We start from the raw sequence: 12,777 nt of genomic DNA on the forward strand, positions 1-12,777 counted from the left end.
TTGCTGGGATCCATGGCGGAGGGAGGGAGGGAGGTGGCTCGCGCTCACCCTGGGGCGGGAGGAGGAGGAGGCGGCGGTGGGGGAGGGGGAACCCGGGGAGGAGGCGCGCGGGGCGGGCTGGAGGGGGGAGGTGGAGGGTGGGGGGAGCGGAGCACACTGCGCGCGGGGAGGGCGGGCGGGGGGCGCGAGGACACACAAGAGGCTGGAGCGGGCGCGAGCGCGAGCGCGCGCGTGGCCAGAGGGAGGGGCGGGCGCGAGAGGGACTCTGGCGGGAGGAGGGACGGGGGAGCCACCCAGCAGCCCGAGTCGCCCCAAGCGCGAGACCCCTGAGACGGCTGCTGATTGGCTGACGATGGCGCAGGTGGTGGGCGCGCGGGAGACGGGGCGGCTTCTCTCCTCTTCCCCCCTCCAAGGATTCCACCCCCCACCCTCCGCCAGCGGCCGTTATTTCGCGCGCACGCGCACAAGGCCGCCGTCGTTGCCGAGCGGGAGAATGGGGGAGCGCGCGCCGGGGGCACGGACGGGGCGGGGCTAATCCCTGAGCGCGCGCCCGCCTAACGGTCGCAGGCCTCATGCTTCGGCTTCCGCTTTTTGCCGCCTGCCGGCCACCGTCCTCCCCGCCCCACTCCAGCTGTTTATTTACAATCTAGCGCTGTCTCGTTCCCCGAAGATGGCGCCCGGTGGAGTCTCCGGCCTCGCTCGCGGCCCACCCCAAGGCGGTCACACCCCGGTCCCGCCCCCACAGCCCCAAAAATCAGGCGGAAGCACCAGAGCAAAAACTGTATTTACACAACACGGGGTTATACAATGATTTAAAAAGGCGGAGTGAAGAGACGATGGTCAGGAGGGGCCACAGCGCTGGCCGGCGGCGAGACCCAGGATGTTTGCCTGCAACACAGAAGGGAGGGGGGCAGCGACGTTAGAGAGGAACGCGGGGCGCAGGACACGCAGAGGAGGGGCAGGGCCGTGACCTCACCTTCAGGAAGGACTCCATCTGTTTCCCCGTTATGCCCTCCACGCGTTCCAGGTCCTCCACCTGGCAGGACAGGATGGATGGGGGATGGGGTCTCAGGGGTGCCTGGTCTCCCCAGCTCCCTGCCCTGCCCCAGTCCAGTGGGCTGTTACCTGGCTGAAGGGGCCGTGGAGCTCCCGCCATCCCACGATTAGCTGAGCCTTCTTCGGGCCAATACGCTGAAGACTGCGGAGATCCCGGGCTGAGCCTTCGTTCAGCAAATCCAGTATTTTTTGGCGCCCATGAGCCAGTAGCTCCGGGCTGATCTGTAGCTCCCAGCAGTCCTCAGCCTTCTCCTCAGGTTCTGGGGCATCCAGGGACTCCAGCTGGGACACAAAGGGAGGTGAGTGACACGCGGGGCAGCCAAGTGCTTTGGGCTCCTCTGCCAAAACTAGGAGCCCAGCACCAGCGACCTCCTGCGCTCCAGCCTCTTCCTCTCCTCCTCAAGTTGTGTCCAAAATCCCGCCCTCGGGTCACTCTCTGGCTTAATTCTCATTATGCAACTAGTGAAAGAGAGGTACTATTTAGTACTCAGTGGTAATATTAGCACCTTTCTCATGGAGTCGCTGTGGAGATCAAGTGAGTTAATGAATGTAAAGCACAAAATAAGCTCTTAAATCTGGTCCCTCATCTCTAAAAGGGAAAGAATAAGCTCTCTTTCAAAAGTACATGGGAGAAAATAATATAAATAAATGATACCCCCCCCCCAACCATCTCAGTGTTTGGGTAGTTCTTCTAGTGGTGTTCAATTCTGGGTATGCACGCGTATGCGCGTGTGGTTTCATTCTTGAGTGCTTAGGAATTCCCTAAGTTTTCCCTCTTAAGCTTGTAGAGGGCAGAAGCCAGGCTACACAGTGGAACATCCGCTCTGTGAGGTACATCCGTATCACTGCCTTCCACCCTAAATGCCCCGCAAGGAACCATTCATCACCACATTCCAGGGGTAAGCAACTTGAGGCCTGGTTTTTCTTTTTTTTTTTTTTTGAGACGGAGTCTCACTCTGTCGCCCAGGCTGGAGTGCAGTGGCTGGATCTCAGCTCACTGCAAGCGCCACCTCCCGGGTTTATGCCATTCTCCTGCCTCAGTCTCCCGGGTAGCTGGGACTACAGGCGCCCACCACCTCACCCGGCTAGTGTTTTTTTTTTTTTTGTATTTTTTTAGTAGAGACGGGGTTTCGCCGTGTTAGCCAGGATGGTCTCGATCTCCTGACCTCGTGATCCTCCCGTCTCGGCCTCCCAAAGTGCTGGGATTACAGGCTTGAGCCACCGCGCCCAGCTGAGGCCTGTTAATAGCTGGCGGCCATCACCCAGTTCGTTTAACCCCAAGGCCAACGCTCTTCCCTCTAGAGCCTACTCCCCCTTACTTCTGGGCTCCAGGTGTAGCCTAAGACCCAAGCTACTTTCACCTTTCTCTTCCGGCCTTTATTCTTCAGGATGTGGATCTCGGCATTTGGGGATGCTGCCTGCTCCTGAACTGAAAGTAGGAATTGAGAATTGATTGGAGTCAAGGCAAAGGGTACTTTTCACCCTCCCTGGTAGCCCTTCGGTTCTTCCATTTCTGATTCCCCAGCGTCCCTCCACCTGTTGTGTTTCCACATGACCTTTTTTATACCCGCATTTAAAGTGATTTCAGTCTTCCATTGTCTTCAATCCTCTACTTGTTTGTCCATCCCACTGTACTAAACACCCGAGGGCAGAGCACCCCCAGCGCTGCCTTAGAGCCTCCTCACCCCTCCCAGGGACTGGTATGTGATGGGAGAACATAAATGACATAGAGACAGCTGCTCCTAACACTTCCTGCCTTATGGGATCTCAGCTGCCTTGGTCCCCCTATCCCCTGGAGTCAAACTTACTTAGCTGTAGGGGCATCACCACAGCCTTTTTCAGTGGCTTTGCCACTGTGACTGTGCGATGCAAAAGGGGCCGGAGTATCGTGGGACAATGGTTCTCCTTTTCCTTTGAGTCTTCAGCCTTCTGGGCCAACACCTTGGCCTCCAGTTCTTTTTGTTTCATCTTAAGCCTCTGTTGGAAAGGATCAGGGAAATGTGACCCAGACCCAGCTCCAGGGCAGCCTAAAGGGCAGTGGGTTATCAGGGTGAGTATGCAAGGCTCTGAGGCCCCAGAGGGCAGGGCTAGGACCAATGGGAGGTTACCAGGAGACAGGTGGAGCCTAACATAATTAAGAGCTTTCTGTGATCAAGGGGCTACCCAGAGGTGGAACAAGCTTCTGCAAATATTGAAGGGAAAGGAAAGGCTTTTAAAGCAGAGTCCTCCATTAATTGAGCTGGGCTTTAGGAAATGTAATGTTTAACATTTGTTGCTTTTACTTTGAACTTTTTCTTCTCACCCCCTCACATCTGATCTCAATTGTCTGTCAAAGCTCAGCCATGTTAAGGACATTCAAGGAGAAACTGGAGAACTTCCGGTATTGGGAGAAAACTGGACTCTAGTCCAGCCTGAGTATCCTTCCCTGTTTGAAGATCTGAGTATTGCTTCTCAAGGCCAACAGGAATCCCAGCTCCCACATCCCTAAAACACCTACCTCAATCTCCAGGTCTTTCTCTTCCACAGTCTTCATGAGCACCATCCGCTCTCGCTTTGGGGTACTCAACAGAGGGGCTCCCTGGCTCCCCTGAGAGGCCAGCAGACGATCCAAGCTCAGGAGGCGCTCCAGCATGGCTGGGTCCATGCTGCTTAGCTTCTGCAGGGGGCTGAGCAGACAAATAAGTTGCTCTCCACCTACCTCCTCCCTCATCACCTTCTACAGCAGCAGGACTCCCCTCACCACATCTTAACTTGGCATATCCTGTAGCTCCAGAACCTAATGTTAACTTGCTAGGCATCCAATTTCTCTGGGTGCAGTGTCTTCATCAGGTGAAGTGACTGCTCAGGAATGCCAGGAAATCAGGTGAACACTTGAGTGCCAGGTATGAGAGATCTAAGACACTGCCCTGTCCTGGAAGCACTGTCTACTGAGGAAATCAAGAGACCATAAGGTGACTGCCAGGGCAGCGCCTGACCATTTGGAGGAGCAGTTGGGGAAAACATCACAGAAGATGCCATCTTCAGAAGGGCTTTTTTTTTTTTTTGAGACGGAGTCTCGCTCTGTCGCCGAGGCTGGAGTGCAGTGGCCGGATCTCAGCTCACTGCAAGCTCCGCCTCCCGGGTTTACGCCATTCTCCTGCCTCAGCCTCCCGAGTAGCTGGGACTACAGGCACCCACCTCGCCCGGTGGTTTTTTTGTATTTTTTAGTAGAGACGAGGTTTCACCATGTTAGCCAGGATGGTCTCGATCTCCTGACCTTGTGATCCGCCTGTCTCGGCCTCCCAAAGTGCTGGGATTACAGGCTTGAGCCACCGCGCCCGGCCCAGAAGGGCTTTGAAATCCACTGAAGACCTCAGCTGCCAAGCCTATATCCTGTGGGCAGCAGGGAAGGCCTGTTCAAGCACAGTCCTGACTGACTCTGAGCATGGTAAGGCTGAACAGTCTTCTTTTTTTTTTTGAGACAGGGTCTTGCTCTGTCACCCAGACTGGAGTACAGTGTTGAGATCACAGCTCACTATAGCCTTGGCCCCCGGGGGCTTAAGCAATCCTCCTGCCTCAGCCTCCTGAGTAGCTGGGTCCACAGGTGCATGCCACCAAGCCCAGCTAATTTTTTTTTGTAGAGATGGGATCTTACTATGTTGCTCAGGCTCGTCTTGAACTCCTGGGCTCAAGTGATCCACCCACCCTGGCCTCCCAAAGTGCTGGGATTACAGGTGTGGGCCACCGCGCCCAGTCAGCAATGTCTAACATCAATTTATTTTGCCTGAATCTTGCCCCACACCTCCTCACATCTGTATCAATGATCTTTTCAGGTCAGTTTGATGCCACCCTTCCCATGACGCTCGCATCTCCCTTCCTATGCTGTGAACTGGCTCCTGGAGGACAGGGACACTCCTGTGCTTTCCACGCCAGTGCCTTGGAAAAAGAGGATCAGAATATATGTGGGCAAACACTAGAAGTCATCTCTCTTCCTTCCTGGCTCTCACAGCAGCAGCAGCTACTCCTTCCTGATTCTGAATTCTCTACCTGGTATCACATACTGATGTTCCCATCTAACTTCCTCTCCTGTGAGCCCCCCAAGCTCTGGGTCTGCTGGGTTTGTTGTGCCCACTCTGAGCTTACTCAGAGTGCCTATCTGACAGAGAGCTTACCTGTGCACATTTCTGGGTGCACACAGCAGTGGAGAGTGCTGACAGATGGTTTGGGAAAGACAAGACTGAGAGATTGGGTCATGAGCGCACAAGCATCTTCTTGTGTGTGGCATCTTCCTTAACTACAGTAGCCCCCTGGGACAGAGTGGGCACTAACCCTTGGCCTCCTCAGGTCACCTCTGTTTAGTAGTTCACAGGCTTTATTTGGGCTAGGGGTAGAAACAGGGCAAAGTTAAAACTGCAACTGGCTTCTGGGGGTTGGAGGGAACAGCACAAGGGCTAAGTGGCCAGACACAGAAAGCAAGACCTCTGAATAGAGATGACCTGAGGATTAGTAAATACTGGGCCATGAGGTGGGGTGATTGGAGCTGGGTCAGGAGGTGACACAAAGGACTTAGAGGCTTTGTCTGGATTGAGGGTAGAAGCAGTTAGGACAGCAGCTGGCTCCCCAGAGAGTCGTGGAGAAGCTGGGCACTGACACACAGACCAGGTGGTCTCAGGGGCACAGCTCTTCCAAGTCTCCTTTGCTTTTCTCTCATGGATCTGAAAGATCTGATCCAGATCACTCCTTGAACCAGAAGCAAAAATGCTCATCCTTGAAACAGCTGTCCCAAAGCAAGAAGTTTTGCTGAGGGCTAAAGAGGTTGGAAAATGGAAAGGATCCCCAGGAGGAGGCCTCCTTAGGTCCCCAAGGCAGCAGCACAGGAGAGATTGATCTTAGACTTTAGTGATTCAACGGAGTAAAATTTGGGGGGGAATTTATGTATTTATGTATTTATTTATTGAGACGGAGTCTTGCTCTGTCACCTAGGCTGGAGTATTTAGTGGCTTGATCTCGGCTCACTGCAGCCTCCACCTCCCAGATTCATGCAATTCTTCCTGCCTCAGCCTCCCGAGTAGCTGGGATTACAGGCGCCCACTACCACGCCCGGCTAATTTTTGTATTTTTAGTAGAGACAGGGTTTCGCCATGTTGGCCAGGCTGGTCTTGAACTCCTGACCTCAGGTGATCTGCTTGCCTTGGCCTCCCAAAGTGTTGGGATTACAGGCGTGAGTCACCATGCCCAGCTGGGGGTGAATTTATTTATTTACTTTGAGATGGAGTCTTGCTCTGTTGCCCAGGCTGGAGTGCAGTGGCCGCAATCTCAGCTCCCTGCAACCTCAGCTTCCTGGGTTCAAGGGATTCTCCTGCCTCAGCCTCTCGAGTAGCTGGGATTACAGGCACATGCCACCACACCCGACTACTTTTTGTATTTTTTAGTACAGATGGGGTTTCACCATGTTGGCCAGGCTGGTCTCGAACTCCTGACCTCAGGTGATCCACCCAACCTCGGCCTCCCAAAGTGCTGGGATTACAGGAGTGAGCCACCACACCCGGCCTATGGTGAATTTAATGAGAGAGGAACAAGATCACAGCTGTCTCTGCTCAAGGATCTGACAGGCATTGCAGCTCTGCTGCTAAGCCACACATCAGGAAGGGGATACACCCAAGGCCCACTGCTCACCTGAGTTTCTGGGAGGCAGAGGCTGAAGCTGCCATGGGCTCAAGGCTCCCGATCTCCTCTTCCTCAGGGCCTCGAGCTCTCTTTGCCTCTGGTGGACCAAGCAATTCTTTCTGAGACAGCTTAACAGGTCCCAAGACTAGATGATTGGAGGATGGGGTGGAGAGGGGGATCGCGGGTGGTCAGCCTCTGTGCTGATGCTTGGTGGTTTCAACAAACTCCCTGATTTCCAGACCCAGCATTTCCACTCCTGCCTCCCCTAGTTCTCACCATGAGGCTGCAGGCTCTCATTGGTAAAAGGCCGGTTGATCACCTCCTTGGTCCTGGCAGCAAAGTTGAGTGCAGAGACTGTGTCTAGGTAGAAATGTCTCTCAGGGGCAATGTTGGCAATAAGGATGCTGTGGGCTGAGCCACCCAGAGAGTCCTGAGGGTGGGACCAGGCAGTGGGTGGGTCAGAAGCCCAGCCTTCCTATGCCTCAACCGCTATTCCCCACCCCACAGCAGGCCTGAGAACCTCTTTCTGCAGCCCCTCTTCCCTGAGACAGGTGGGTCTGACCTGCAATAGGCGAGTGAGCTTGCTGTCCCGATAAGGTACACGAGGGAGGCCCTGATTCAGCGCATCTACCACCTTGCCCAGGACAAACAGGGAGGCGTTGATGGCACCGCTCTCTTTTAGCCGAAGTCCCTTGTTGCCTGTGCGCCGGTTGTCCTCTGACCCAGCCAAGTCAATCAGGTAGAGTTTTCCCTCTCGCTGGCGAAATGGGGCCAAACGTTCCCGCTGGTCCACCTGGGGTAAGAACAAAGGTCTCATGCTTATTAGCTCAGGCTCCTGGGCTTCCCAGGTCCTCGCCCGTCTGTGGCCTCACCTTGACCAGGAGCACAGCATGACTGCGGGAGGAGCGCTGGTTGAGCCGGGTGGCTCCTACAGTCCGATTTCGACTGGCTGGCAGGAAGTGCCGCTCAAAATCAGCAAAGCTAGTGATGGGCTTCTGGGTAAGACCTGGAATCAGGATGTTCCCCCGGCAGTCTTCTCGGATCACCAGGTCTCCCAATGTAGAGTCCAGTAGGTCTAATACCTGTGTAAGCAGTGAAGGGGAAGGGCAATTCTCCATACAGAGGCGGCTGCTTTCTGGGGATCAGTTTCCTTTCTCTGTTCTATTCTTGGAGTTGTACCATCTGCTACCCCAGCCTCTGTCTTTCTAGGTCTCACCTAACCTCCCTGCTAGAGCAGAGCTTCATTTTCTAGAACCAGGTCTTACTTTGACCCTTTGTTGCTCCTCTCCCAACTAGCGTGGGGCCTCACCTTCTCCTGGTAGATCTCTAGGTAGGACATAGTGACAGAAAGGGCCCATGGCCGGCCCTCGGCGCCCTCCTCCCTTGTGAGCTGCAGGAGGTCCATGAGAGCCCGCGGGATCACCCCAGGTTGCTCTGGACTGCCCAGCATTGTGTGCGTCTTCCCTGGGGAGAGAGTGGAGAAAGCCGTGAGATTTTCCTCTCTGTTTCCCCAGCCCTTTCTGACCCATAACTGTTTCTTTTCTGGCTCCCTCACCAGCTCCTGTGGGTCCATAGGCAAGCACGCTGGCATTCTGCCCTTCCAGCAAGTGCCTTAGGATGGGCTGCACTGAACCTGCATAGATGTCCTGCTGAGTACTCCTCTCCCCATAGAAGGCATCAAACCTGCAGGAAGAAAGAAATTAGTGTGTGTGTGTGTGTGTGTGTGTAAGGGGTGGAGTGGGGTGGGGGTGGGTAAGGGATTCTACTCTTATCTGGATCTTGGATTTAAGAGAATGTCTCTATCCACTTTCTTTGTACAATGTACTTTCTTGTACAAAGCATCCACCTAACACCTACTCCATCCTCATCTCTCTATTGGTATTAGGAATACAGAGATAGATCTGATATCCTTGCTCTTCGAGTTTTGCAGTCTGCCATACTGCTGTGATTTAGGAAACAAAGATAAGAACACACTCTTGAAGGAGTAACTGATTCTGCTCAAGGAAGATTTTGACCAAAGAAAGAAACTCTAAGAATCAAGAATAGCACAAAAGCAAGGCTTCCCAATCTTTTTCACATGGCCACATGTGTAGAACATTGTATTTGAAACCGTAATGGAGAAAACAGAGGATGCTGCTTACGACTGGACTAGACTCCACATACCAATCACATATTCACTGCATTCTGGTGGAGAAGCTGCAACTTAGGCCACAGCAAGGAGTTTAGTATATGTTGAGGGAATAAGGCTGGAAAGAAACTGAAGCCCAAATTGTTAACGGTCTAGTATGGGAGCTAGCAAACTTCTGTAAAAAGGCAGACTGTACATATTTTAGGCTTTGTGGGCCATGTGTTCCTTTTACAACTACTCAACTCTGCCACTGTAGTCAGAAAGCAGCTATAGACAATATGTAAATAAACGATAAAATTTTATTTACTGAAAATCTTACTCCTGATCAGATTTGACCTGCAGGCCATGGTTTGCCAGCCCCCGCCTAGAAAAACAAGCCAAGGAGTTTGAATTTGAAATCCCCAGTAGGATTATAAAGTAGCTGCCCTTGTGAGTTCTGTCCCCATATCTGGGTGGTCTTCTCTGATACTACCCAGCTGCAGCTTGGGTAGGCTGGCTGGCTGGTCTGTGTTCCCCCAACCCTCCCCCTGTGTCCCATAGCCTCTACTTGGGGTTCACCTGCTCACTTTCATTGCTCTTCCCTCTCTGTGCACAGTAACATATGTCTGATTTAACCTCTCATCTCTCCCTACAGTATCCCAGAGAGGGCCCATCACGGGGGACACCTGTGAACATTTCCTAGTGAACAGTGAAGGCTCAGGGAACAAAGCGGTGCTAAGGAGGGAGCAAGGATCCTGGGGAGGCAGGTCGGAGAAACTCTCTGGGGAAGTGACAACATGGGCAGGCCTAGGAGAGGGAGGTGATGGCATGAGGGAAGAGGAGTGGCCTGAACCTTACTGGTATTTAAGAGTCTCCTGGTGGTTCCTCCAGTTAGCAATCTCTAGAGAGCAGCTGTCCATGCCCCGCACACAGGGGGGATCGCTTGCTCCAGCTGTTCCATCCACAAATGGCCGCAGTCGCACAGCCACCCTTACGCGAGCTGGAGGTGGACGACGACCAGCCCCAATCTTGCTTAGCCGACAGCGACCAGCTCCTGGAGGAGAGAAAATCACTTTTAGGCATGAAGTATGGTGGTGGCAGAAGAAGCAGGGACCAACTTTGCTGGGCAGGCTGGGGGCCACAGCTCATGTTGGAGAAGTTCATTCTGCCTTGGTCATGTTGTGGACACCCCTAAGCTTGGCCTCAGTGCCTTCCCTGCTCTACAAGCAAGTCCAGCGGGGAGTATAGCAGGCTTCTCAGATAAAATAACCTGGAGGATCTTGTGAAAACGCGGATTTGGTCTCAGTCTCCCTGGGGTGATGCCCAAGATTTTGCATTTCTCACAAGCTCCCAGGTGATGCTGGGCACTTAAAAAAAAAAAACAAAAAACAGAGAGAGACAGGGAGTGAGGGATGGACTCTCACTAGGTTACCCAGGCTTGTCTTCAACTCCTGGGCTCCAGCGATCCTCCTACCTCAGCCTCCCAAAGTGCTGGAATTATAGGCAGGAGCCACCATGCCTGCCCCAGGACGTGTTTTGAATTGCCAAAGGTGAAGTAGACCAGCACCTCACAGGGTTGTTCTAAGGATTAAAAGGGTTGACATCTGACTGAAACCTAAACCAGACAGTGAATTGCCAGACTTTTCTGTGCTTTTTTTTTTTTGAGACAGTCTTGTTCTGTCACCCAGGCTGGAGTGCAGTAGCATGATCTCAGCTCACTGCAACCTCCACCTCCCAGGTTCAAGTGATCCTCCTACCTCAGCCTCTCGAGTAGATGGGATTACAAGTGCCCAACACCACTCCTGGCTAGTTTTTGTATCTTTGGTAGAAACAGGGTTTCACCATGTTGGCCAGGCTGGTCTCGAATTCCTGACCTCAAGTGATCTGCCCGCCTTGGCCTCCCAAAGTGCTGGGATTACAGGTGTGAGCTACCCCACCCAGCCTGTGTACCTCTATTTCTTAACTGGGGTTTCTAATATGTATTGAGATGTATGTACACTCACAGCCCCCCCCCCCCCCGCAAACTGTTAACGATGATCTTTCTCGTTAACATGGGGAATTATGTGGGTTCTGCAAAAACCACCGACATGCAATTCTTCTCTCATGTAAACTTATCCCTGAATTTGCTTCAGATGATTAAATCAAGTTTTTTTTTTTTTTTTTTAAAGAATTGGCAACTGAATTATTTTGTATCATCGGAAAAGACAATGAAGATAAAACTTAAAGGCCTCTATTTTTGTGGGGGTTAAGTGAGCTGAAAACATTTAAGGACAGTATTATTCTATTTTACGTTGGAGGATAACATACTGTAGCTCATAGTGGAATTCAAACCTAGATCTCTTCCCCTCTAAAACTCTTTTAATAGGATGCTGTATTGCTTCCCTATTACGTACTAACTGGGAAAGCTCCTGGCAGCTCTTTCCCTTCCTTGCTGGTAGTAGCAGCTGGTTGCTAGGAGCCATAGGCCTCGCAGAAGGCAAAAGGCTGGCTGGTATATGTAGTCAACACAGAAACAGCAAGATGAAAAGGCAGATAGATGACGCCTAGAAAGAATCTTACGCCTAGGCCGGGCACGGTGGCTCACGCCTGTAATCCCAGCACTTTGAGAGGCCAAGGCAGGCAGATCAGATCACAAGGTCAGGAGATCGAGACCATCCTGGCTAACACGATGAAACCCCATCTCTACTAAAAATACAAAAACTTAGCCAGGCGTGGTTGCAGGTACATGTAGTCCCAGCTACTCGGGAGGCTGAGGCAGGAGAATGGCCTGAATCCGGGAGGTGGAGCTTGCAATGAGCCGAGATCGCGCCACTGCCTTCCAGCCTGGGCGACAGAGCGAGACTTTGTCTCAAAAAAAAAAAGAAAGAATCTTACATCTAAGTAAGGCAGGCATGCCCATAAGCAGATGGCCTGTTTCAAAAATTGAACCTCCATTCCATCATCTGATAAATGGGGCTACTAACACTATTTCTCACGTTATGGTAGCAAAGCGCTTGGACATGTAGTTCTCATTTGTTCCTCATGGTAATCCTGAAAGTCAGGAGCAAGCAGGTAAAAACCTGCAGATGCATGTGTGCAGACAGAAAATTAAGGTGCACTGACTTGTCAAAAATGTGTGCAGGACCCTCCTCTGCCTGCTTTCACAGGACAGCAGAAAGAACAGAAAGATGGCAGATGTAGAGGCACTTAAGGAAGCGCAGTGATCAATCTAAGGGGAAGGGGAAGTCAGTGATGAGGTAGAGTGTAGACGCTGGTCAGACAGAACTGGACTTCAATTCCAGCTCTGACATTTATTAGTTTGTGACCTTGGACCTTAGGTTTCCCTGTCTGTAAAATAAGGTTGGGGGTAGGCCTTGGGTTCTTTGAGAATTTGGCCTGGCGTGGTGGTTCAAGCCTGTAATCCCAGCACTTTGGGAGGCCAAGGTGGGCAGATCACCTGAGGTCAAGAGTTTGAGATCAGCCTGGTGGTGAAACCCTGGCTCTACTAAAAGTACAAAAATTAGTCAGGTATGGTGGTGTGCACCTGTAATCACAGCTACTTGGGAGGCTGAGGCACAAGAATTGCTTGAATGCGGGAGGTGGAGGTTGCAGTGAGCAGAGATCATGCCATTACACTCCAGCCTGGGTGACAGAGCAAGACTGTGTCTCAGGAAAAAAAAAAAAAAAAAGATAATTAAAATACAGGCAGCACAGTGACTAGCACATAGTAGGTAGGTTCATTATTCAAGGTAAAATGGCCTGGGTTGAAATCCCAGCTCTGCCATTTACAGCTAGCTAAGTAACCTAGGGAAATTATTTTCCATCCCAGTGCCTCAATTTCTTTACCTGCAAAATGGGAATAAAAATACCTCCTTGTTAGGTTGTTAGGACAGTAATTTAGGTGATTCATATAAAAGTGCTTTGAACATTATCTGGTATTTGGTAAAAGGCCAGTAAGTGCCTTTTTTTTTTTTTTTTTTTTTTGACGG

The 12,777-nt window shown here is 51.9% G+C and overlaps 1 protein-coding gene across 2 annotated transcripts in view; it reads right to left on the reverse strand.

The window, feature by feature from the left end:
• Positions 1-765: 765 nt before the first annotated feature.
• KIF22 (kinesin family member 22) overlaps positions 766-12,777 on the reverse strand; it is a 16,925-nt gene continuing 4,913 nt past the window's right edge. For both annotated transcript variants that reach the window (XM_023191196.1, XM_023191197.1), the window contains exons 2-14: positions 9,668-9,863; positions 8,258-8,385; positions 8,012-8,166; positions 7,575-7,784; positions 7,265-7,495; positions 6,979-7,132; positions 6,712-6,847; positions 3,554-3,722; positions 2,865-3,033; positions 2,418-2,485; positions 1,126-1,338; positions 977-1,036; positions 766-888 (exon numbers count right to left, since the gene is read on the reverse strand). In XM_023191196.1, coding sequence (XP_023046964.1) covers positions 841-888; positions 977-1,036; positions 1,126-1,338; positions 2,418-2,485; positions 2,865-3,033; positions 3,554-3,722; positions 6,712-6,847; positions 6,979-7,132; positions 7,265-7,495; positions 7,575-7,784; positions 8,012-8,166; positions 8,258-8,385; positions 9,668-9,863 — 1,937 coding nt within the window. In that variant the 3' untranslated portion in view covers positions 766-840. The remainder of the gene's footprint in view (positions 889-976; positions 1,037-1,125; positions 1,339-2,417; positions 2,486-2,864; positions 3,034-3,553; positions 3,723-6,711; positions 6,848-6,978; positions 7,133-7,264; positions 7,496-7,574; positions 7,785-8,011; positions 8,167-8,257; positions 8,386-9,667; positions 9,864-12,777) is intronic.

This window comes from Piliocolobus tephrosceles, chromosome 17 (genome assembly GCF_002776525.5).
Source record: "Piliocolobus tephrosceles isolate RC106 chromosome 17, ASM277652v3, whole genome shotgun sequence".
In the NCBI taxonomy this organism is placed as follows: domain Eukaryota; kingdom Metazoa; phylum Chordata; class Mammalia; order Primates; family Cercopithecidae; genus Piliocolobus; species Piliocolobus tephrosceles.